At 54.3% G+C, this 24,193-nt stretch overlaps 2 protein-coding genes across 2 annotated transcripts; one reads left to right on the top strand and one right to left on the bottom strand.

The window, feature by feature from the left end:
• Window positions 1-2,331: 2,331 nt before the first annotated feature.
• Window positions 2,332-3,818, bottom strand: CSUI_004815 (morn repeat-containing protein; the record flags this gene model as incomplete). Its single annotated transcript, XM_068064999.1, has 2 exons — window positions 2,332-2,723; window positions 3,296-3,818. The coding sequence occupies 2 exons, from the start codon at window positions 3,816-3,818 to the stop codon at window positions 2,332-2,334; spliced, it is 915 nt and encodes a 304-aa protein (XP_067923033.1).
• Window positions 3,819-10,594: 6,776 nt separating this feature from the next.
• CSUI_004814 (family cog1723 domain-containing protein) lies at window positions 10,595-22,936 on the top strand. Its single transcript, XM_068064998.1, has 12 exons — window positions 10,595-13,433; window positions 14,008-14,090; window positions 15,332-15,422; window positions 16,111-17,332; window positions 17,828-17,916; window positions 18,370-18,411; window positions 18,925-18,994; window positions 19,287-19,502; window positions 20,348-20,409; window positions 20,582-20,684; window positions 21,767-21,816; window positions 22,440-22,936. Exons 1-12 carry the CDS (start codon window positions 12,009-12,011, stop codon window positions 22,491-22,493), a joined length of 3,507 nt encoding a protein of 1,168 aa, XP_067923032.1. The 5' UTR covers window positions 10,595-12,008; the 3' UTR covers window positions 22,494-22,936.
• The last annotated feature ends 1,257 nt before the right edge of the window (window positions 22,937-24,193 follow it).

The raw sequence follows: 24,193 nt of genomic DNA, 5'->3' as shown, positions 1-24,193 counted from the left end.
ATCGGAGGGACACACGCTTTCAGATGTCCACATTCTCTGACGGACAGAACAGGTCGCACCCGACTGAGCGTGAGAAAGCACACGGAAAAGGGAGAATTAGCTGCGAGCATTCACCGAGCAGGGGAGCGTGCAGACGATTAATATATTGTCCTTCTCCACTCCACAGGAATGAGTTGTGGAACTTTCATCTCTCCCGCGTCTCAGACTTCGTGTGGACAGTCCAGTGCAACGAGTGCAAGATCCTGGCGCCGGCTCCTTACCTTCGTGCAAGACTCCCGTCTCATGTACAAAGTGCGCTCGTCCATGCTTCTTGTTCAGTCTCCAGTTCCCTTCATATCGGCTGCCATTGGCATACCAGAAGATGCCAAAGCCGTCTCTCGCTCCATTCTGGCCACAACAAAGTAACTGAGTCACGAAGTGGTGTCATGCCACCGTACTGTTGGAGACCTTTACCTGTGCACGGTGGCCTGGCACGGTCTCAGAACGGGGCGGCTTTCCTCCTCGTCTGTGCCTTTCAAAGTGGCGGTGGGCACTGGTACTGGGACCGAGCAGAGCCGATGGGCGCGGAGCCTGCTCATTCCTCAGCAGTAGCAAGAGAACAGATACCACGAAAGCCGGCCCGGTTCTGACCTTGAACTGTCCTTCGTAGCGGTTGAAGCGAAGCTCGCCACCAATGACATCATCATCATCTGCGAGCGGGTGCAGACAAAGCGAGACACCGACTCGAGAGCCTCTCTGCGTGCAGTTGGGCTGCAGCGCAGCAGGGAACCCACCCCTGGAGGGCACAGCGTGTCCCAGGCAGGTTAAAATTCACCGATATCTGTTCTATGTTTATCGGCAGCTTATGGGCATTGGAGCTTGCGGTCCTTCTGCTGTTTTACCTGCCTCCGTACTTCGTGTTGGGTTATTGGTCCAGACTTGAACTCCCCAGCCTTCAGGCACACCCTGATACCATTGTCCTAGCAGGGAGGAAGATGATCGACCAAATCGTAGTGAATCAAGGACATCAGAGGCGGCAAGAGACCACTTGGTGCAGTTGCACGACACGGGATGGCTGGTGAACAGCGTGAGGCCGATGTGTGTAGCCTGAGCAACGTTGCAGGCTGTTTTCTTGTGTCGTCAGCATTCCTCGGAAAATCACCGGAAACAGATCCTTGTGGAGAACACAACAGAAGAGTACGGCGTCAGAACTAGTTTCACCGGGAGTTACTTCAGCGCAACAAACTGGCGTTACCTGCATACTGTACGCCGAGATCGGTCCACTCCGCATGCCCTTGTCCATGGCGAAGTCCCTCCTTCCACTGGCCTTCATAAACACCCTCTCGGTACCTTTGTCTGCCCCAGCCATGTCTGCGGTTGCAAGCCCAACTTCCTGCGTCAGCGCGCACCATTACACAGAACTAGACTGGACACGCTTCGTTGTCGCAGACTTGCTTGCTTCTTCGTGGACGCCGGCGGCGCAAATCATCCTCCGCCCGACATCACAGTGTCATGCACGGGAGATAGAGCGACAGACCATCAGCGATGACCAGTCCCGTTCTTCATGGGCTGAACACTCCAGTTCGGGTGTAGCGAGACGCAAGGTGAGGTGGCGTGCAGAATTGTCCCACTATAACGTAGCCCTTGTCTTACCCTTGTATTCCACCAAAGCGTCATGGTCATATCGTATGGTTCCCTCTCCGCTTCGTTCGCCGTTTCGCCACTGCCCGACGTACTGCTTGTCACTGAGTCGGCAAACGTGGAAGACAGGAGAAGCAGCTTAACAATCAGGCCCCAGCTTCGTTATGTTTCGGTAGGGCGCTGGGAGGCCAACTTCTAAGAGCCCCAAAAGACACCTCTGCCGCTTCATGAAACAGTGTGTGGTGACACCTGTGAAGATGTCGGCGACCGCCGCCCGTAACGCGGACCGTATAGCTGCGCCTCTCGCAGGCGGGAGGTAGCTACGGGAGCGGACACCTTTCAATGTATCACACACAGGCTCTGGGGAACTCTGCCCCTTCGCGCGGTACGTCTTCTCCGTGGCCTTTGTCACTAGGTTTTTTCCTAAGGGGATGAATTGCCGGATGCTTGCATCCAACTCTCCACTTGACACGCGACAGCACTGGCGCTCACCCGCTGGGCGAGGTCAGCGTGCCGACGCCATGGCGGAGGCCTTTGGCGACCTGGAAATTGGAGGACAATTAAGGAAGCGCCATGCCATGAGACAAAGCTGCGTACGGCTACTGTTAGTGACCCGACTGCCCTCGTCTTCACTTCTGCTGGTGCCCAATAGTAGAGCCCGGAGCCTTGGGCCGCGCTTGGTTTGAGGCAGGGTTTGCCGGGCAGGTGCGCTCAGATAACATCCTCCGGTGGCTTCGCTGAGTCTTGCCCCCCGAGTACCTTCAGCCGCTCCGGTATTCTGCCTAACTGCCCAAGGCCACTGCCCCGGAGTGCGAAAGCCACCGTGGAAACGCGAAGACCCTTCATCGGTCGTGTCCAAGTGATATCACGATAGCTACAGTGCGGCGATGGGACTGTACAAACTGGCTCCTCGATCGTTCGGTGTGTGGACTTTAGGTGGCTCCCTTTGCGGACGCCCACTTCGCCTTGGTAGGTGAGACCATTGGGCCACAGAAACTCGCCATGACCCTCTAGACGCGAAGACCGAAATTCGCCTTTGTACTGCACGAAGGAGCCGTCACCCGTCTCGCCACCCTCCTCGTTGATTGTGAATCGTGCTTCGCCTGACAGCACCAGCCGAAAGAGACATGTAGAACAGTTGACAGTGAAGTCGTCCGTCCCCCTGGGAGCGCAGGATACCTGAAAAGTGCTCCATCTGCCACCTAAGCGTTTTGCCCGGGGCATAGCTCGCTAGCTGTCGCCCTAAAAAACCTCAAGGTTGAACTGGGTCAGTGTTCTGTCCACTCCAAACAGCAGGAGAGCACTCAGTCCCTGCTGCCCCAACTTTTCGTGGGTTACCAGCGCCGTTCAGTTTTTCTGAGATGATGACGCGATGCAGTTTCCTCCAGCTAGAACAATGAGACGAGACGGGCTCCTCGCTGATGTGCTGCGTTAGGGAGACTGCGCGGGCTCGGTCAGCTGCAAGGGGCTCGAGTGGCCGAGAAGTGTTCTCGCTTGCTGTCATGGTTTTCAGCTGTCTACAAAGCGGCGATTGTGCTGGAAGCGGCAGAAGTCGCCCCCCGAGCCGACTCGCGCTCATAGCCGTGTTGGAACGGGAGTCCAAAGAGGTTCAATGCAGAAACTTGGTGTCCGTTGCTTCCAGTGTGCTACTAGTGAGTCCGCATACACCGGTTACCTTTGTCTGCAATGACATTTACTCCGGTCTCAGTGGTGGTGATCACACCACTGAGTGTCACTCTGTCCAAGAGGGCTCCCGACACTGGAAGCTTGAGACAGGCGTAGTCGGAGTCTCCTTCGCTGTCTGCCTCGAAGTCGGTGGCTGAGTTGGCTTGGTCGCCGTCCTTGTCCTCAGTACCTAGTTGCTTGGAATTACGCTGGGGGGTAGCGGAGCATACCGGCTCCAGGTTAGTTGTGTCGGTGGATACAGGGCGGCTAATGTCGCTGATACCGCATGGGAAAGGCTCGTCTGGTAGCGAAGTCAAGGGAACACGGCAGGCCTCTGCAGACTCGCAGCTCTCATGGTCCGCCTCGCCGATCAGCCGTCGAAGTCGCCCAGTCTGTTGTCGATGCCGTGACGTAGTAAGCAGGTGTTCACAAGCCCTGGTGGATGTGATCTGCCACATATTTGCAGCTAGCACATCAGTTTCATTCAAACCGACAGTCCGCCGAGCAGGGGGCTCACTTTTGGCCGCACACATCTCTAATGGCGTGAGATGTAATTCCAGAACCGCGAGTGCTGCTGGGAACTTGCTTGGTCGGACAATGTCCCCGCGTGTGGAGGCCCCCGGGGGACTGGGCAGGGAGGGACGACAAAGTTTTTTCAGTATAGGCTCCAGGTAAACAAGTCCACCCCACACGGCGCTCTTCATTAATGGAGCAAATCATGAGGTAGCCGTGGCGGGTGAATTAAACAGGCGTTGACAACACCCGGTCACGGCAGCGCTGACACTCTGGTCGACCACAGAGGAATCACATCTTTGCAGGAGAAAGCCTATCGACGTTGCACTGCGGAGCCGCCCCTGTTTTGCTGGATCTTGCCAGTTGGCAATCTTCCGCGGGGCCTTTCTGCTGGTGTGTTTCCGCCGGGCCCCCCCGGCTTTGCTGTGCTGACGGGGGTTGTCCCGCAGAAGTGCAACCGTGCACAGCGAGCAGAACTAAAGCCAATCCGCGGTGCCACTGTACTTTTCAGGGCCGTACTTTTCTTTCACAGTTCTTGTCAGAGGAACCAAGGCTGGGGCAGGATCAACTATAGCACTTGAGTGAGTCGCGCACCTCGATAAGCCCCTGAATGAAATGGAGCATGGAAAGCTGGATGGCGACTCCAAACACCCCCTTTTCGCTCTTGAGGCCGCCAAGCCGACCGTCGTGGTGGGCGGAGGCGACTGGCCTCCTTGAAGCACGGTCGCCTCCTGATCAACACAGCCCAGAGGGATCTAGGTGACGTATGAAGCCTTCCTCGGAGATTGCGCTGCCGGTTTGCCCAAGGGACTGTTTTGATTAGTTGGTAAGTATGGGTTCGCTTGCACTTCATGAGCTCGAAGCCATAGCTGTGTTAACATCCTGGAAGAAGCTCATCCATTATAGTGCTGTCGCTCATCCATTACAGTGCTGTCGACTGGAATCACCCCCCACTATAGCACCCTCGGTATAATGCTCCCGGTCAAAGCGTATTGTATTGCGTGCGGACAGCGACCCCCAGCTGGATGCCAGACGCCACTACACCCTCTTGAGAAGGCCCGTATGCAGCCGGCAGCATCTCTCCAGAGTCTGGCTACCCAGCTGCACTACAGGAGGCCGCCGTGGAAACTCGTGTGGCCTCCAAACTCTTCTGCCGTTCCCGAAATAGTCTAGTGCCTCCGCAAGAAGCGTACAATCACGTCGGTGAGTGTTCGGCAGCAACTTAGACTGCACCAGATTCTAGCGCTCCAAGGCGACGTTAGCGCGCTAGGTGACGCAGCCCCCCTTTGCACGAGCACCGTTCATTAGTACTGTACAGCATGTGTGGCACCGTGACAGGAGCAATTCTATCACAAACCCTTCTCGTCGAGTGTCTTCGTCTGCCTCTCCAACCGACTCTCACATGCCCTCCTCGGGCGGAGAAGCCAAATTAGCTCCTCAGCCGCATTCAATTTCGGAGTGTCCCTATCGTGAAAGGTCGGACCCGCGCGGAAGCCCCAAGGGGTTCAAGGGAAAAAATGTCCAGTCTGCAGGGTGTCCGGTCAACCCTGGCCTCCCAGAGCCTTGATATCCTAAGGTGCGGGCGTGCTCGGGAGACTGTGTGAAGTGTCAGCGAGCGGCTTACCTCTTTTGCCTGTCGAAGCTTGTCATGAACAGCTTCCTTCATGCGGTGAATAAGGGCCGCCAACTCATGTCCTCCTGGGTGAGCGCTATCTCTGTGTTCCAGTTCACATGACGCCATCAGGTCTCCGGGCAAACTGAGATCGAACACCGGGACCTTAGCCGGCAATGACTCCAGCTTTTTGAGAATTTTTCTATTCTCCTGAGGCCCGACGATTCCTCCTGTCCAGCTTGCAGTGACGAGTTTATGCCTACCGCCACAGCTCTGGCATTAAGCTTGTCGATGCTTGCTTTCTGACTCTCACGGAGCTCGCGAAGACTCTCTTGCATCTCCGCATGGGCTGACTGAAACCTTCGGGAAGATGCCTGCCAGTGATTGACGTGTGTGTGTCTGGGGGAGCTTACTCGTGCCGTATGCGTTGTAACAGCTTTAATTTCTCGTTCTCTATGCACTGGGTCGCCCTTGCCTAAGGAGTAGAGCGTCCGTGCACAAGCATTACGGCGCCACTTAAGCGCGCAAAGACCTACCAGCAGCTGCAGAACTTCATTTTCGGGGGAGGCCTCTCGAGGAGCCCCGTCATGCTCTGAGTCCTCAGTCTGGTCCTTCTCTGAGCCGCAGGGCCATGGACCTGATATTGCTTCTCTCCCTGAAAGAAGCCGCTCACTGTTGGGACCTAGGCAGATTAGCTTCGCCGGTGGCGAGTACGCTTGAGTGTAAGATCTCTACGGAAGGCGCGATCTTCATGGTTGCTCGCGCATTGCTGAGTGATAGTGACACTGACTTTCTCTCTTGGCCGCAGAGTAGAAAGGGGTGAGGGTCTTAGCCGGCATCCGTGAAGCCCCTGGACTAGCTGGTTGCCTTCTCCGACTTTTGCGTCCATGCTGCTCGCAGTCGCGCTGGGAGTCCCATTCCTCTCGGGGGAGCACTCCACTACAGGAAGAGAGAAGTGACACTTTCGTGAGGAAAGCTTCAGACAGCCTTTAGAACGGCCGCACTCCGCATCGGTTGGCTGGCGGTCAGCAGGTGCCTCGTTAGCATTACAGCGAGAGTCGGCTGAAACAACGGGAGAGTCGGCAGCGAAAAGAAGGAGCACGCTAGTCCGGTCACTTACTCGAGGCGACTGGTGGGATCGACGAGGTCGCTCGGAGCTGGACAGATCGGTCCGTTCCTTGTGGGGCTGCGTCGGTTGAACGCACCTCCTTCCTGTCAACCCGGTCAGAATCTCTGCCCGCAGGATGCATGCTCACATATCGCGGTTGTCAAACTCCTTCTGCTCACCGGCAAGTTACTGGCTCTCTTGGCGCTGCGTCTGCACTCGAGGGCTCGCCACATGAGGGAGAACTACTGCGCTGCGCTGCGTCCAAGCTCCTTCGGGCTGATGGAGCGTCCTCCACTCTCCGGGTTTGGCTGGCGGACTTCGGTGGACTTTTGGCGAGAGCCGGGCTCCCAAACGGCACCCCCGAAAAGCAACATTCCAGTCCGCTGTTCTCAAGTGCCGGAGACAATGTGTGCTCTGCTTCCTCGACCGGAGGAACCTTGGTTCGGTTGCCTCCCAGTTGAGACGGCACCAATCCGTGTTCTCCGCTCCCTTGCAATGAATTCGGCCGTGAATCGAGATCCTTTGTTGATGAGAAGACGCCGTGGCCCTGGCGAGCTTGCGAGTGCAGCTGTTGTGGAGTGGCTCCCTTTAGACTTGACCCGCCCTGGCTGCCTGTGATTGTCGCTGCCAGTGGACTTCTGTGAGGCACCCCACTCGCAACTACACACTGCGACTCTGAAGTCGCGGGAGACGACACATCGTGCCGTGCGAGAAATTCGAGGTCCTTGTCGGATGATAATGCAAACTGTGACCTGTTTCTGTATCATCATGGCACTCCTACCTTTGTCGACGCGAAGCTTCCTGGATTCGTGTTAGTCTCTCTAAGCTGGACTCTCTTGTCCGCGGGGCTGTCGACATCAGCCAGACTGCCAGCGGCTGTGTGCAAACTCGGGCTGACGAGAGCCGCAAAAAATTCTTCGTCGAGATCCCCAAGAGTCTACGAGTCGCTGTCACGCACTGTGCTGCCCAAGTATCAGGAGAACCAGCGTACCTCGAGGTTCGCTGCTTCCTTGAGAGCCGAAGAGAACCCTTGGAGCACAAGAGGGTCCTCGAACTCCACCACAATCTGGGCAGTCTGTATTTCCGTCGAAGCACAGCCGCTGCCTGAAGGAGACTAAGCCTCCCTCAATGCAGGTAAATGCAGTGGATCCTCACATTCGATCTGCATCATTTGCAGGACAGCTCTCGTCCCCTCACAGGAGGCATCAAGAAGGCAACAAAGTGGAGCCTCACACCGGGGTCCCTGCATCTGTGGGAGGTTTATAAGCTTATCTCATGGTAGCTGTCTCAGAACTGTACCCTCGTGCCATGTTCCCAGAAAGCAATAACCGAACTGTCGATCATCACTCGGCCTGTGAACGATTCCTCCTGTGCAGGCATTTCTAACGGTTCTTTTGCGGAGGGAGGGGAACTGCTGCAAACCTCGGCACTGATGATAGCAGAGTAGAATTTTGCCACTGGTGGCGTGTTGCCTTGGTCAGCCCACTCCAGGAAGTCGCACTCGCTCATCTCAGTAATACTGCCTGGCAGCTCTTTCTGTTCTATGATATCACACAGAGCTCGAATGAAATTAGGCATTTTCCCAGGGGAGGTGCTGGCAAGTCCGAGACTTGTTGCTCTCTTCGCGGCGTGAAAGAGGATTTTGACTGCGGCCCAAAGTGCGTTACTCTCCCTTCAGCAAAACAGTTACAGTCCGACCCTACCGTAAGCAGTCCGCAGCTCATTTGAGTCAGCGGTGGAGCAAGCGTTGCCCACTCGGCGAAGCAAGCAATCGAGCTGAGGAGCAGTGAAACTCAAGTCTAAATTAAAGCAGTGCTGTGACCTCACTGATTGAAGTTGACGCGATGATAATTCAAACCGTTCCAACAGGAGAGCTGCTGCGCGTGCGGCTGCAGCGGAGGCCTTGCCTTCGACGTAACGGCGGCCGAGCTGGCTCCTACGTGAAAGGCCTGCTACAGGCATTGCTACTTAAAGAGCTCTGGTTGCAGCAAAATGGAGCCCTACCGCTGTACCGATCAAGGGACGAGGAAGCGGCCAGGCACATTTCTAGAGTCCATGTGGCGAGCGCTTCGGGGGCCTAATGTGTGTTTGACTGAGTTGCCCAGGGTTGCAAACTTTTTACTTTTGCACTTCCTTCCTAGCACGGAATTCCCTCCTTCCGTGGTTTGCTCCAGGAATGCTATCTGTGACATCCATCCAGTAAGAAGTTCGGTAGCGTCTGGGTGGTCGATCAAGGCCCTTACCAGAACGTCCATGCAAATATGTGTAGCACGCGTGAGGAGTAGTGCAGCGCCGTCTTCCCACCGCCGTGCCAGTGATTCAACAACCTCCTGATCCGGACAGAACTAAGCGAACACCAATATCGTTGGTCCGGTGACTGGTCCCACCAAAAAGAGATGAAGCGCCTTGCCAGACGACAGACTATCCCAGAGTTCAGTAGCTTCGGTGTTTTGGAGCACAATTTGCATCGCATTGATTGCAACTCGGTATTGGGACCGTTCGATGCCTTCGAATGTGATCGTGAGGAGTTCTTGCACAACGTCCGGGTTGAGCACTCGATGCTTCAACGTAGGCTCCTCGTACAGCATTGTTTGCAGGTCTTTCAGAGTCATCAGAAGACTCGGGGTACCACACTCCCTGGCATGCTGCAGGCCGGACTTGCACAGCCCAGCCCATTCTTCCACCTGCTCTTCCAACATCTTATCCGGCCTTGCACACTCGGGGTTTGATACGAAGCGGCAAAGGCTCTCGGTTTATTCCACATAAATATCCCAAGTGTTCGCGCGCGCGTCTACGCAGCAGTAGCCTTCCGTCAAACGATGCTGGGAACAGCCGATGCACATGCCATGAGGCTCTGGTGTCAGGACACCCACCTAGTTCTTCAGCGCACAATACCGGGAAAGTGTCCAGTCTGTAAACATCTCCGCTGAAGTCCGGTCTGTATCCTGGAAACTTTTGGAGAAAAGGTCTCCATATCAAGGGCAGTCTTGAGGTTTTTTGTGTCCAGAAGCTGTAAGTCCTTTCTTTGTTTTGACAATTCGCACGGTGTCAGTAAGCTGGTCGTGCCTACCAATTGCGCACCAACGAGGCGGCAACGTTCAGAAGGTGGGAGATGCCGGACTTTTGCGTAATGCGAGCGTGGAGTGGGATGCCTGCGTCGTGGCCTCCTGGCGATCTCAACCGCGCAGTGTAGAGCCGAGACCAAGTTGCCACTTGCTGCCCGTTTCACTCAACCAAAAATGTCTTTAGCCTGCCTGGGGTGCGCCCCCCCGATTCTTGCTCGTCAGACGCTACCTCGTCCCAGCGCGGGCCCCGGCGCTCGCCCGCCAAGCGTGCGGTCTGCCGAGCCCACCTCCAGCAGATGACTGGCGGGGTACACTAAACGGGCTGGCAGCGCCGCAGTGGCCAGATGTCCCTCTTACGCGAAAGCTTTCGGCTCCCCTGAGGAAGGTGTTGATCGTCCCCTGGGGGCCTGTCGAATAGACCATCTTCAGTCACAGACAACCGACGCTCATACCTTCAACCCTGTCAGAGCGCCCATTGTCACCACCGCAGCTTGGATGTCCCTGTGCTTCCTAGTCACAACTGCATCAGTCTTTTCCTTAGCGGGTCGCTGAAGATGCGCGACCACGGCGAGCAGTTCACCCGCACTGCATAACTCTCTTGCTTAGTGTGTTGTCGCAGGATGCGCTATTCCAGCGAGCCATTCCCGTGTGCCAGCCTGCCCCCTCGGTCTGCACGGCACTCAGCCTGGCACGGAGTGCGTGGCGCAACTAGACAGGCGACGTAACACGTCAGCAAACACTCGCTGGTAAGGTCAAGTGACTGGCGTGGTTATGGGAGCAGGTTAGGAATCGATGTCCTGTGCTCGCAGATTCATTCCCCAGCAAAATGTTGCCCAGCCGCCGGGAGCCGGGAGCGCTGCTACCCAGATGACGCAACCGTTCTACTGCACGGCATCGAGTCGCACGCTGCGTTCGCCTTGGGTCCCCTTCTCTATCTGCACGGTGCGTGATGGGGGGTCCCTGAGCGTCTATGAACTGAGAGAGAACGAATGGAGCAAAGTGAAGTTTGCAGATTCTGTGGGGGTCGTGAATTCAGCAGGAGCCGTTTCTGCTGGCAGTAACAGATGTGCTGCTGCATGCATTTGCTGTTTTCCCGTCCCTTGTTTCCCTGGATTCAGACGTACCACCATCACATAGCAACTTCGCATTTCTTGCACACCGCCGCACCCGTGTCAGCGCCTCTTAGGATATGGTTTTGTAACTTGTACCGCCCCGCTACGAGAGCTGCGAAGACCGTGTGCGGAGACGATGCTTCGTCAGTCAAGCATGCTTCGCGTGTGCTTCTGTCTATTTTTGATATACTTGGGAGGGATTTTACAGACTCCCGTCAGTCGCCAGAGCTGCCTATTTTTCTCCTGTGACCGCAAGGGTTTCGTCGCTGCGAACGATTCTCCGTCGACAAATGACAGCACTTCCCGGGGGGTTGTGCCAGCATAACTTCCGCTGCGATACGTCACTCTGGGCTAGGGCGCAGGACGCGGTGGCTTCTGTATCGCGAGGGCACAGGCTCTGGCCCCGTCTTCTTGCAGGAGTTAGCAGGCGGAACAGAAGAAAGACGCCCTGTCCTTCCGAATCCAGCCCAGGTGGAGTCTACAGGGAGACACTCTCGTGCGGTGGGGAGCAAGAAACGAGCATGCTTATGTTCCCTACTGCTAAGGGGCTCGGAGCGTTGACCTTGCCGACGTGCTTCGTGCGCGCGAGTGTGACCATTTGTGTATCGGTCCCGCCTCTGCTTGTGGTTGCGCGATTCGTGAAACGTGGCTTCTATAAGATGGCTGGATCGCGGGACATGGAAGAGCGACAGCACCCGTGACGCACGCCGCCCTTTTACTTGTATAAGCACAGCATCACCCCGTTCTACAAGTACAGAGAACAGACCAGACAGGAAGGAGATCTCCTGGAACCTCCGAGTCTTCATCAGGCACGAGATGAGGAAAGGATAGTCGGTCTAACAGAGTACCGCATCTTGCCGGTATAGCAAAGGGCTCCGCGTGTGACTGAGAAAGCAACGACATGCCCAACGCTGCACATCGCGCGACCACCAAGCTGTCCCCGGTAGTAACTTCAGAAGAAATATTTGTCCCTAAGCAGTCCTTCGCGGACAGTGTGGATTTGTTTACGGATAGTCGCAAACACGAGTATGTTATAGTTGAGTGGTTTGTTTTCATAGTGGGGACAACCTCACCTCAAGTCGGAGTGCTTCACGTCGCAGGCCCGCCTTTCTGACTGAGGGGTCTTCTCTGGAGAATTTCCGTGCGTGAAACGAAGTTGCAAGGCCGATACTTGTGAGCGGTGCTCCTTCAGTGGGCAGAACGGTGCATGTACAACCTACAAACGCCCACCCGTTGACCCCCTATCTCTCTGACTCGAGAACGACCTCTCACTTTTCTGGGTTGCCTACTCTGACGCTCCGTGGCACCGGAAGATGTTTGTCTCAAAAAGGGCTCTCCAGGAGAGTTTCAACCTTCCTCTCTTGGAGCAGGACGAGGAGACAGAAGGGCACTATTCCGCTCCCTATCAGCATTCTACACGCTCTCGCTCGCGCGCCTGTACCCCGTCATGGCCCAGGCATTCTCGGCCGGAATGTGCTTTTCTTCCCCCTGTCCCGCATTACTCCCACGCGTACCCTCTCTCATCCTCTCCTCCGGGTTTGCATTCCTCCCCAGCTTCGGCGCTCTTCTCACCAGCAAGCTGTTCGCCACTTTCGTCGTGCGTCTCTGACAATCCTTCTTCGTACTCCTCTTCGCCTTCGTCCCCTCTCCGGAGCCCGTTCGCTTACGCCACCGACCCCGCTGCACGCAGCTGTGTGCGTACGTCCGAGGGGGCTGCACTGCACACCAGAGGTCTTTGTCAGGGGGGTGGTAGGGAAGTCTCACCACAGCTCGCCGAAGCCTCTAAGTCATCACTTCACTTTTCCGGACCACAGAAGCCGAAAAAAGCGGAAGGGGAGTCATTTTCTCCGGTTGGCAGAACTGTGCCAGCAGCGTCAGAATCTCTTCGATCTTCTTCAACCCCTTCTTCATCTCATGTCCGGGTACAGCCTTCATCCTGTCCAGGCTCTCCTCGTTGTTGTCTTCCCTCCACACCTTCTCGACAGAGTCTGACATCAACCTCATCTGGGCATATGCGACATGGCGTAGACAGCGGAGTATGTTCTTCGGGCGCACGTCGCGTACGCAAGGGCTCTCCAGAAGCCGAAGAATACAACAGCAGTGGCCAAAACTCTCTTTTTTCTGGTCTTGAGCCGTCCGCATGGCTTCATCCTCCCAATGCATCACCGTCGGCTGCCGAGGCAGTGGAAATTGGAGAGCACGATTGTGTTCCAGAGTCGCGCAATAACAACTTTCGCACCCCCGGGTTTGAAGCAGGTAGTGAAAGAGGAGACAGCCCTTCCGGTCTTCAGTCTTTGTCACGGCGCCCGCAGACAAAGAGAACATCTGAGCTCACACACCGGTCACTCCATGCTCGAGCCAACTCTCTAAGTCCGCTTCCCGTTACTCAGCGGGGAGGTTGTGACTTGCCGTCTGAAGACAATGTTATCACCCGACCAGGTAAAAACGAGGAGGTGATCGATTCGACAGGCGCAACCCCACCACCGGGCTGCAGCCTCAGGCACAGGACAGCGAGCGGACTTCCGCGCGGAGTCGCAGGAGGTACCCCGGGTGGACCATTGACTGCCTGCGGCGCATCCACGACGGCACTTGGAGGAGGAGGTCCTGCCAATTCAGAGGCCACGGGGGGTCGCAAAGGGAAGCTAAGAAGAAAGAAGAGAAACCCGCCAAAGGTAGCTTGGCGGTCCACCATGTTTCTACGGCAGCTGGAAGATGAGCGAAACGAAGAGAAGGCCGAAGTAAGCGTGGACGGTAGAATGCAGGCAACGAAGAACATCCAACGAAGGCTGGTTTTCTTCGTGGTTGCCGGTGCGGAGAAGAGCTACAAACTTGCATCGCCTGCCGCACAGCTGCGTGGGAGCGAGTCATCCTTGTCTTTAGAACATTCATGAGAAAGCTGCTGTCTAGTGCGATGGGTGCTTTTCTCTTTGGATACAGCTGAGGGCACGGATTACTTTTTTTCCGGGCCCACTTGCAGTCAGGGGGTGTATGCGTCCTAGGAGCAGTAGATTAGCTCGTATATAGATGCAGCGGAACGAGTAGTAAAGGTAGTGGTAGTAGCATTGAAACTGCCAGTTTCTCAGAAAAATACGCAGGAGAGGTGAAGAGCGAGTGAAGCTTTTGTTTCCTGCTGCACATACTCTGTAGTCTGGACAAGTGAAGGAGTGCACATACACAATAGCAGGAAAACTACCCCGTCCGTTTCTAGAGCAAGGGTCAGTGAGTGCTCTCCATTTATGATGAATCCCTCGGTGCCCCGATGTCGTGAGAGGTGGGTGTGTATGTTTTCCCATGACTCGTTGTTTTTCTAAGGAAGAGCGGCTTTACTATCCGATACACTCCTTGTGCCATGCGGAAGGCTATGATTTACGCGCGCTTTATGATGCGCTCATCTCGTAAGTCAGGAATTTCTTCCGTCTCAACGATGGAGGATTTCACAGTCGTACTCTGTAAATTGTTGCAAAACTCGCACAAGAAAGAATGAAAGAGGATCTGCTAGGGAACCAGAAGAGTGGGCATCGTAGTCAGGAAGTTCATCTGGCATATGCGTTTATAGGAGCAACGCGATTTATTGCTGGCTACAACAGTTGGACCCGTGACGACAAATGCAGCGAGCTGCTGACGTGACGGAGGCTGCGGTGTAGATACCAAACGGCAGGAACTTTCCAATATGGCGACTCTACAGTACTCTAGCATGCACTCGTCAGCAACGTGTGTAGCACACCTTCTTAGCAGTGCTTCAGTACATCATGAGTTTTTGCATATGAGATGTCATTGACGACTAAAGTGCACACCAGACGCAGGGACGGAAGCCCGGACGTCTCCGCGTTTTTCCGCTGCATGCGAACTCACGCACACTTTAGAATTGGTAGACGTACGTTTAACCACCAGCTATGGACATAGGCGCAGACACGCAGCCAGAGAAACGTACACGCAGGTACGGCGAGGCTTATGTTACTTTAGCTCTTCAATATACCTCGGAAGCTTCATACGCCTCTGTTAACGTACACCATATAGTTAGGGAAGTAGTGCTGGATGGGAATCGAGGATGTTGCATGCTGCTACTGGCTTGTGCGTATTTGCGTGTTGTGAAACACGTATGTTGTTTGACTGTCAACACTGTTCGAGGAACACGAGCGCCTTCCCGTGTGTCTGCACGCTTCTCAAGGAGAACCAGCGGCTCTCTTAGTGTAGCTGACTGTCCAGTGTCTCGTCCAGAGACATAGTCCTTCGGCGAATACGGGAGCGAAAGAGTGAATGCTTCTGACCTCGTGCTGCTTACACACTCTCCCCGCGTTCTCTCTCTGGTTAGCTTTCGTTTCGGTGTGGACGTGTTATTAGAGCTCGGAGACAACGCCCCCTGTCCTTTTGTCATAGCCATGCAGCTTCGTAACTCATCAGCACTCCAGGATATCAGCCTCTGAGTGATTCTGTGCACATACGTATCATGTGTGTATTCACTGGGTACAAAAGATTCTTACTACGACATGCAGCTCTTGCCGTACCTGACCAGACACTTGGCTTTCACCTTTTCGCCAGGCGTGTCCTATGCATGACCCTCGCTGCGCTCACGCCTGTAGGTAGCGTTTTCCTACATGACGAAGCCTGTGGTATACGTGTGTTTGCTGTATTACAGTCGTCATTGCTATGCCCAGTTTCCTGACGACCAAGGAACCGTGCTTTACCTGGAACTTCCCAACTACGATTTGCAGTTGGCGGAATTCAAGGTAGGTCGTCTTGCTTTCCTTGTGCCTTTCCAGCTGACTTTCTCCAGACTGACGTGTCTTTCCCTTGTGTCGCTTTATATGTTTCAAGACACAGTGGAGGAGGGTAAAGGTCACTGCTACTCAGGATTTTCACGATAGCACCCTTACACAGTGGACTGTTCGGCGGCTAGGCAGCAGGGAAGCTAGACGCCTCGGAAGCCTTCTTTTTCCCCTGTCTTTTGTCGTGCCGTTCAAGTCTAGGTGGCGACGCGTAGACACGTAGCATAGCAAGCATCTGGGTAGTGTGTTCAGGGGTCCCACCGGCGAAAATAAGTCTGTGAGCTCTGCTGTTTCTCCCTTCCACCAGGCGGGCTGCTTTCCTGTCTCGGCTTCACACCCGCGTGAGCTGTTCTTTCTAAAGTGTCGTCTGCGCTTCTGTACTGTTTTTGTTTTTGCGCTGGTTCTTTTTGTAGTGTTGTAGCTGCCCCCGCCTCCCCCCTTCCTCCTCATTCTAGAGACCTCGTTGGCATACCCGTCTGTCATGTCTCGTTTCTTCTCTTCGCTTCTATCTTTCTTTCCTTGTGGTTTGTGCTCCCTACCCGGGCTCTTTTGTCATCCTGCTTTTTGTGTTTGTCCTCGCCCATGAGCCTGGTTTTCTTTTTCGCTCTCTTCGGTGACTCTTTTGTCTTTCTCCTTCCTATCTTTTCAGGCCAGAAGCCAAGATTGCTTCGAAACGTTTCTCCATCTTCTTGCTCCAGCGGTTCCCCCGCGGTCTGCCTCTGCGTTTCGCTCTCCTGTTGCTTTTCATTCCGCCGGCGAGCCGCATGCAGCTGCTGGTACACCTGCGACGGGGAGTCGCCATTATTCGAGTGGGATGGGGGATGTAGACAGCCCGTCTGCGGATCACCGTGAACTGCCACGGCAGTACTCAGCTCCGTGCTTTCCTCCTCCTTGCGCGCGAGGTTCTGCTCGTATCGCGATGCATACGTCTCACACGAAGGATGATGGGAAGGAAAAGTGCCGTGCCATGAGAAAGGAAAATTTTCTTTTGGAGAGCAGTGCAGTTTGCGGACACTTGGAGAAAAGCAATGATGATGAAGAAGCGTCAACAGCGTATGGCATGAGTAAAACGCCGCAGAAAAAAGGTAGTGTTTCTCTCCAGACACCTGAGAGTAGCTCTCATTTTGATGATAGCCAACTTTTCTATGGAAGAGATTCATCTGATAAGGAGCTGAGCCTTCTTTCTCAGTCGAGAGAACTGATCACCGATGATTGCAGCAGCACAAGTAGTCATGAGGAAAACCAGGATATAAAAGGCGTTACCATGACGGAGGGGGGGATTCGGAGACGGGAGCGCCCTGTCTCTTTTGGGAGTCTGGAGGATAGAAACTCTTCTTTGTTTGATGAGGACAAAAGTACCGCGCGTTCTTCTAGCAGGAAACACACTCCGGACAACGTTCGTTTGGATCGGAGCATGTCAGGAGTACTTAGCAGCGGAAGGAGCAGTGGGTGCGAAAGAGACGCCTCAGGAGTACTATCTCTCTCGTCAGACGCAGAAAGTCAACCGGCTCGTGGCAAGCAACTTGCCTGGAGTAGAAAGAGGAGAGCTCGCATGGGTGGGGGAGCTGGGGGGTCTCTCGCTCCGAATACTTCAGCGAGAGCAGATACCGCTTTGCTCTCCGAGAAAGAGGACAGCAAGGGACCTGCTGCGGACAGTGGAAGCGCGTTTGCTAGTCGATTCAGCGAGGAGATATGTTGTATGGTGCCGGAAACGAGAAGGCTGTCGCACTCCGAAGAAGGAGAAAGAACAGGCTGCTGTTTCGTCTTTGCTAGCGGGGCCGTCGTCATCTGGGGAGGCGATGCCGTAGGGGGCACCGAGATGAAACGGGAACTCCTAAGCAACTTGATGTGGTTTTTTGGGAGATTTGCAAGTAGGTACAGATCATCAGCCCAAATTCCCGTGCCCATTCCTGGGTACTCCGCGTTCTGTTGTTACAGAAAAGGACAATCTGATCTGCAAAGGGCATCAGTTTGCACCTAGAGATCTGTCTGGAAAGCAAGCGTCTTTGAGTGGATTCTGATTCTGTTGCCGGGGAAGGACGATACAGAGCATTAGTAACACGTAGGTCAATGAAAACAGGCTCTACGCCCGGCGACACAAGGGAATGTGTCTGAAGAATCACGCCACACAGGTGTGATGTAGGTGGTAATGCGTCAACACATGAATGAACTCGCGAGGCATCAGCTCCTTAGACTTACGCGCGGTCCGGGGGTCGAGTTCAGCTGTCACTAGGAGGTTACCTGCTCGTAAATCTCAACAGCTAGGACGACTTGGGATTAGGGGAGCAAGGGCTGCAACAAAAGGAATAACGCTCCAGGCGCTCTTGTTTAATGTCATTTCTCTTGTGCCTTTCTTTTCTTCTCAGCGGATCTAGTCCGTGCAGATGCGAACCAGGAGGATGTCATGTTTTATTGCTACATTGATGAATTTCGCAACCGGTGCCCCTCTTCTTCGGTAAGCACTGTGTGTCGGGCGAGGTGTCCACCAATGGCTTCGCGTGGAGGCGGGGGTTCTTGTTGGAGTATCAGCTGGTTCAGTGGATGCCTGTCTGTACTAGAGTAGGATAGAGTTGCCTTTGAAGGGACAGCTGTCAATTGTTGAGTGCTTGTTTCCGAGCTGCATGATTATATATGAGTGGACAGTTGTGGTAGGGCTGCTCGTGATGCAGCCAGCATGCCTGCAGTATACCTTCTCTTGGTGTAGACAAGACTTATTGTCATCCTCCTGGCGGGCAAGGGGTAAACACTACCGTGTCCTTGTTGTCAGGCCAGTGTTTGAAGGTGGTGCTCACAGTTGCAGTCCCTTCTTCGGCGATCCGCTGCGTAGTTTTGGGAATTTCCTCCTGGGAAACCGCCGATCAAAGCATCTGTTGTTCAGGTGGTTCCTGTGGTCCCTTCTTCTTTGCAGATCCCTCGCAGCAGAGTCAAGCAAAATCGCGTTTACTTAAAGGTAGGCGTGCGGTCCTCACACCAAGACGGGAGATACTTCGCAATCCTCTCCCATCCGGAGGGATGCGGCATTTCGGCTTTGTCACGTGCAACTTTACGCCTGGCACGCGGTGACTGAGCCTAGGGCATATTTCTGTAGCTGGAGACATTTATGGTACATTCCCTTGTAGCTTACAGTTCAGTTTCTGCCCGTCTGTTCTCTTGATGCCCTGATGACCCACCCCTTTCTTACGCATTGCCCCTGGACGAGAAGCTAGGTCCCCTGCACGGTTCACTCTGTGCGCGTACCTGTGACCCTCTGTGACGGAGCGGGCCTGAAGCGATGTAGAGACAAAGAGAACCGCTCGCCTTTGGTTTATGGAAAGCCTTCTCACCACGGGGAACGCGGGGAAGCGGTCAGGTCACTTTCGAGCAGCAGTGGAGATAATTTGCGAATCACAAGCCCTGCACATTGAAGGAGCGAGCAGACAGATCAGTACTATAGACTGTTTGTGTCGGTGTGTTGTGTCGGTAGACTCGGTCCCTGTCTGAGAAACTGGCCGTCTCCTTCGCCGTTGCACAGTCGATCAGGCTTGGTGTTTACGGTGAGTCTCGGGTCGTTGGAGTGCTGATGTCCAAGCATTCTCGGGAGTGTTTTTCACATTGGAATTTCAACAGACATGCATGGAGACCTGCTCAGAGGAAATTCGGCAAGGAGAAACAATTGGCTTGCTGTGCCTCAGAAGGGCCCACTTCAGTGAGATACTCCGCACGAAACGTTACTCCACCTCTCAGGTCTTGTTCAGCTCTAACGTGTCGTTGACCTCGCTGCAGACAAATAATATTTTTCTATACAGAAATACTTGGATCATACATGTGCTGGGTGATGGTTCGCAGAAGCGCTAGTCAACTCTACCATTGCGCGTATGCGAGAAATTCCAGAACGCATGTCACGATTTGGGTGCGATTGCCTAGCGGACGGGGACACAAGCTTCTGCGGTCTTGTTCGCACCTCGAGAGGAACCACCGCCGCCGGCGAAGCCCCTGACGACTTTTACGGCAAGCAGTTCGCTAGTCTTCTAGCTAAAATGATCGACGTAAACATCATTCAGGGTACGTCAACAACGACTGTCTCGATCACATCTGAGAGGAGTACGCTCAGTGTCTTCATTCGGAAAGGTCTATGGTCTCTTTCTCTTTTCACGCCTCCTCCTCCTCATGTCTGTCAGTCATGAAACACGTCGAGAGCGTATCGGCACCTGAATTCTTCACTGCTATCTGCGTAATATTGTCCCAGAAGCGCCGTACGTACTAATCGTTTTATTGCCTGACCTAGCCGGGGATCCTGTAGACAGCATTCGGTTCGAAGCAGTGGCGGGCGGCTCCAGTCTTGTAACCTCCAGGGTTGCCACACAGCAGGGCACGACTAGGCAGCACCGTCAGATCCCCAATAATAAGACAGAGCTCTCGACAAACCACGCTGACTGATCGCAGTTGTTGCAGTGCTTATTGCTCCGTCCTAGCGCCGTGCTGCTGTGTTTCCGTCCGTCTGAAAGAACTTAAGGAGAGTCTTCACAGAGGGTGGGTCGCAGCATTCCTGATGCTCTTTTCAGCTTGGCTATGGTTCCTGAAACGAGACGCTGCTGCCGCCTGTAGGGAATAATGCGCATCTGAGATTCGTGTCTCGATCTGTTCCGTCGCTCACAGTGGAGCAGACTTTCTTTGGTAGTTGCGCTTCGCCGTTGTCAGCAAGCGGAAGAAAGTTGAGGGGCTCCCGCAAAGCACTTCCGGTCGAATGGTTATCCGCGGAAATGAGATGAAAACGTGCTGGAGAGGAGACGGCGTAGTTCTTTCTAATGGACGAAGGCAAAGCAGCAGCACTACGTGACAGACTCGAATATCTGCAGATGCAGCACGTGCTATTCGACATGATCTCTGGCATGCTTTTTATTGTGCAGATTTCCTCGACGTCCCGGAGTACTTCTGGGAGGATGACAAGTGGCAGTCCTTCTGGCAACGAGTACGTCTCTTGTTTCTTCTTCGGGAAAAAGACTTGTCGAGGACACATCTCAGTCTCCTGTCCCGCTGTGATATTGCGCAGAGTGGCAAAGACAGATGAGACAGAATGGTGACAGTGCTAAGCTTTTCACTGCTCTTATACCTCAGTGCGCTGCTATGTTTTTGTTCCTCAGGTACACAATCACCTTGAATTAAGAGAGCGAGTCGAACTCCTGAACAACCGTTATTCATGTATCTTGGAGCTGTTGAATGTTGTTCGCCGAGAGCGTTCTCATTGTAAGACCATTGCACATGTATTCTATGTAACGGACCCAATGTATATCCACGATACATGTAACTCAATCTTCTAAACGTCTGCCATACACCAGTGTCGTCCTGAAGGCTTTACGCCCATGAGTCTACAAGTGTGCACAGCTCCATGCTTAGCGTATGTCAGTATCTGAAAGCGTCCATGTGTAAGTACGTCTTTCCGGCATGCTGATGTGATGTGCGTATGTCATATTCACAGATAGAGGGGCACGGGTACTTTCATGCGTGCGGTTCCTTGCGGGCGTACTTTGTTAACTAGATGAGCCTCTGCATGCACGTGGTTTGATGGGCTTTTTTTTCGTCGCTACACATCCTTCACACGACTTCTTTGGTGTGCGGGTCTGCGCGAAAGCGGCGCTTCTGCGTACGTCGGTCTTTACAGTGGTCATCTATGCGTCTTCAGTTCAGGGGTATGTCATTCTTTAAGCGTGATTGCAAAGGGACAGAGCGTTCTTGTATCCTCTTGGGCGACAGTGCGTTAGACCGTAGCATCCAAGGGCCTGAAGCTTTTTAGTCGCTTCGTGCCCTGTGAACATACTGTGCGTCTCGTGAGTCTATGATCGTGTGAGAGGGAACGGGAGACGTTTGGAGCTTTCACGTAACAGGGTCCGAGCCGCATTCGCGCTTGGCCCCTAGTTCTTGATTTGCTCCGGAGACGTCACCCTAATTGGATGCGATCCTTACGACTAGTTCTACTGAGCAAATGCGTGCATCCACTGCTTCTCCTCAGAAACTAGTCACTGGTCGTGCAGGGTCTTTCTCTGAGAGCGCAGCGAGCTGTCTTGATCTGCCCGATGGCTTCACACACACACGTCCTTCTCGGATCACTCAGCGACCGTTGGCTGCTATCTGTCGCTTGTCATTTTGCCATTCGTCCCTGTTAATCGTTGACGCATTGTTCCACCCGCTCGATGCAACCAGCTCGGCCAAAAACCGTCAAACTCGCGCACGACGCAACGGGAAGAGCACTGGACAATGCACCTATCGCTGGTGGCGTCGGGCGTCTCATGCCTTGGACCCTTCTTTTGTTCTTGAAATTTGCTTTTCAGCTCAGGAATTCCGGCTGACGTGGATCATCGTATTGCTCTTGACTGCCCAGGTGAGAGCCCCGTGTGCCCCGGGAACGACTGAGTTCCTAACCTCGCACATTTGATTTCGCGTGAAGACGCTCGCTTGCTGCAGTTGGTGTGCGCAGTGTTCTAGCCCATGTAGTTCCACGTTTCTGAGTACTGTTCGCCTTTCGCAGTCCGTGCAGCGGAGACTAGAAGCGAATGTCAGGCTCCAGAAGGGGACCGATGTTGCCGCATGTCTTTCTACATTGGGTTTGCCTGTTGATCATTCGCTACTGTACGGTACGCCTGGAGGTTACCTTGCTTCGCGAGGCTGGGGAGCAATTGGGATGGGCGTCGAGCGTATCCTGAAAACTTTGTTGATGAGTTCATCAGTCCATACTGTGGTATGCAGAGGGCCGACTGTGTGGCTTCTCGTCCCGCCGTTTGTCTGTTGTGTCGTCAACGTTAGTTGCTTTCTGTTCGGTAAACGGCGATGGGTCGGAAGGGCAGGGGTTGTGTGGAGCCGCTACCCGGTGTTGCAGCCCAAGACTCTCTTTCTTATGCGCGAACCTTGTTGGCTTCCTGCTGTGGCCGGTGCTTCAGCGGTTGAGCGAGGAACACAAGCCATCTGGCTACTTACTTCATAATTTCTTGATTCTTTTGTGTCCAGACTATTGCGGTCGCTCTCAAGTTCTTCGTGTTCAATCCGCCGGGAAACACCTGATGTCCGGATCAGTTTTGCTTTCCTGCTGGGGCCTCGTATATCTCAACATTTGAAATTCCCTGCTGAAGCAAAGTGACCTGCCCCGGAACCCGCGTTCAAGAAGAGCAAGCGCGTCACTACGATACTGATGGATCCCGTGGTGGCAGGTTGTCAGGTTTTCTGTCAGGCACTTTTCCGCATTATTTATCTTACCCTCAATCAGGTGTCCGGGACCGCCGGCAAGCCATAGAGTTTGGTGCGGTTCATGGCAGAGACGGACGGCTCCTGGTAGCGCCTGTAATGTAGAGGCCATGTGATAGACTTCAGTCAAGAAATTCCTACTGGGAAGTACTATTGTGCAACACATCCGGTGGTGGCTGCTGAGGAAACCAGTACATTCTTTGCCACTTGGAAAAGAACAGGTTCACAACTTGCATTCTTCTCTTCACCGTTGGACCCTGCTACCGCGCCCCCACTGCTGGTCCTCCGCGGGGGGCCGTTAAGCTGAGGCCATGAAAGGTACACAAGGTTCGCCCTTGTACTGGCTACGTAGCTGCGTTGCGGCACGTCGCTACGGAGAACGCTTTGATCTGTGGCTGCTGTGGGTGGGAGTTCACATCACTTACGAGAAGGGCAGAACAGCCGCGTACGAGGAAGAACGGTAACGCGTAGCATTTTTCTTGCTTGAAGCCAAGCACATAAAGCGGTGGTTGAGGATGCGTTGACACGATGAACTGAGACTGCGGCATTTCTTAAGGGGAAAAGTGCCTGTCTACAGTCTCAAAATCGGGAGCGGGCAGGTGGTCGCCAGCCGGGTACCACAGCGTAGAGTGCCCCGGCGGGGGGCGACGCCATCGTTCTCCGATAACTACGGCTAGCAACAGCACCAACGGCGTCCACTGACATCCAGAAGAGCGATGTAGAAGACAGGATGACGCGGGTTTTGAATAAACCAGATAAGGACATGCGATCCGAGTCACCACGGCGGGGGCGCTGTCTTCGTTGGCTGCGGCTTGGTCATGGACTGTGTTAAAAACTGGCTAGCTTCTAGAGTGCGAGATGGGGAGGTAGCCAAACAGCCTCGGGTGCTAGTGAATACCCAGCGGAGAAGTGACCTAATGAAAGAGAGAGCGCGAAGGCTCGCAAACCACCCCAGGCAAAGATTAAGGCATGCTAAACAGAAGCGGGCCGAAACGTCATCCAGTCTCCGTCTCCCTGTGAGTAGCAAGCGAACTTCAGGAAGGCCCGGGACGACGAGCCGGCGTTGGGCGCGTGGGTCCTGCACAGTTGCTCTGCCATTATTGTCGCCGTGCACTGCAGCACCCAGTGGTATCTGTAAGAGACCAAAGTTGGTGTGGTCACTGCGCAGTAGCGTGCAGAACGCCGTTGCTCCCTTTCCCATCTGTATACTATTCGCGCAGGCAAAAAAATGTGTATATATCAGGGGGCGTCTCACCGCGGCTTACAGTGAGTGATACCCGCAGCCCAGCCAGGAGGCCCGCTGAAAAAAAACTGTAGCAGTCCAGTAAACCGCAGACTCCACTGGCAGGTGCCACACCGTTAAACGAGCCGTTCTATGCCGAATGCACACCACCCCGGCAACTTGCCGGCGTTACACGGAGAGTGGCCCAGACGTGACGATGGAGCGACGAAGTCTCACGTACCTGCGAACGAGGTCCCGAGCTCCCTCTTCAAGCGCAGGACAACCCGGGCAGGTCGCC

Source organism: Cystoisospora suis, assembly GCF_002600585.1.
Source record: "Cystoisospora suis strain Wien I chromosome Unknown contig_2285, whole genome shotgun sequence".
NCBI classification, from domain to species: domain Eukaryota; phylum Apicomplexa; class Conoidasida; order Eucoccidiorida; family Sarcocystidae; genus Cystoisospora; species Cystoisospora suis.
This window is presented reverse-complemented; position numbering and strand designations above follow the sequence as displayed.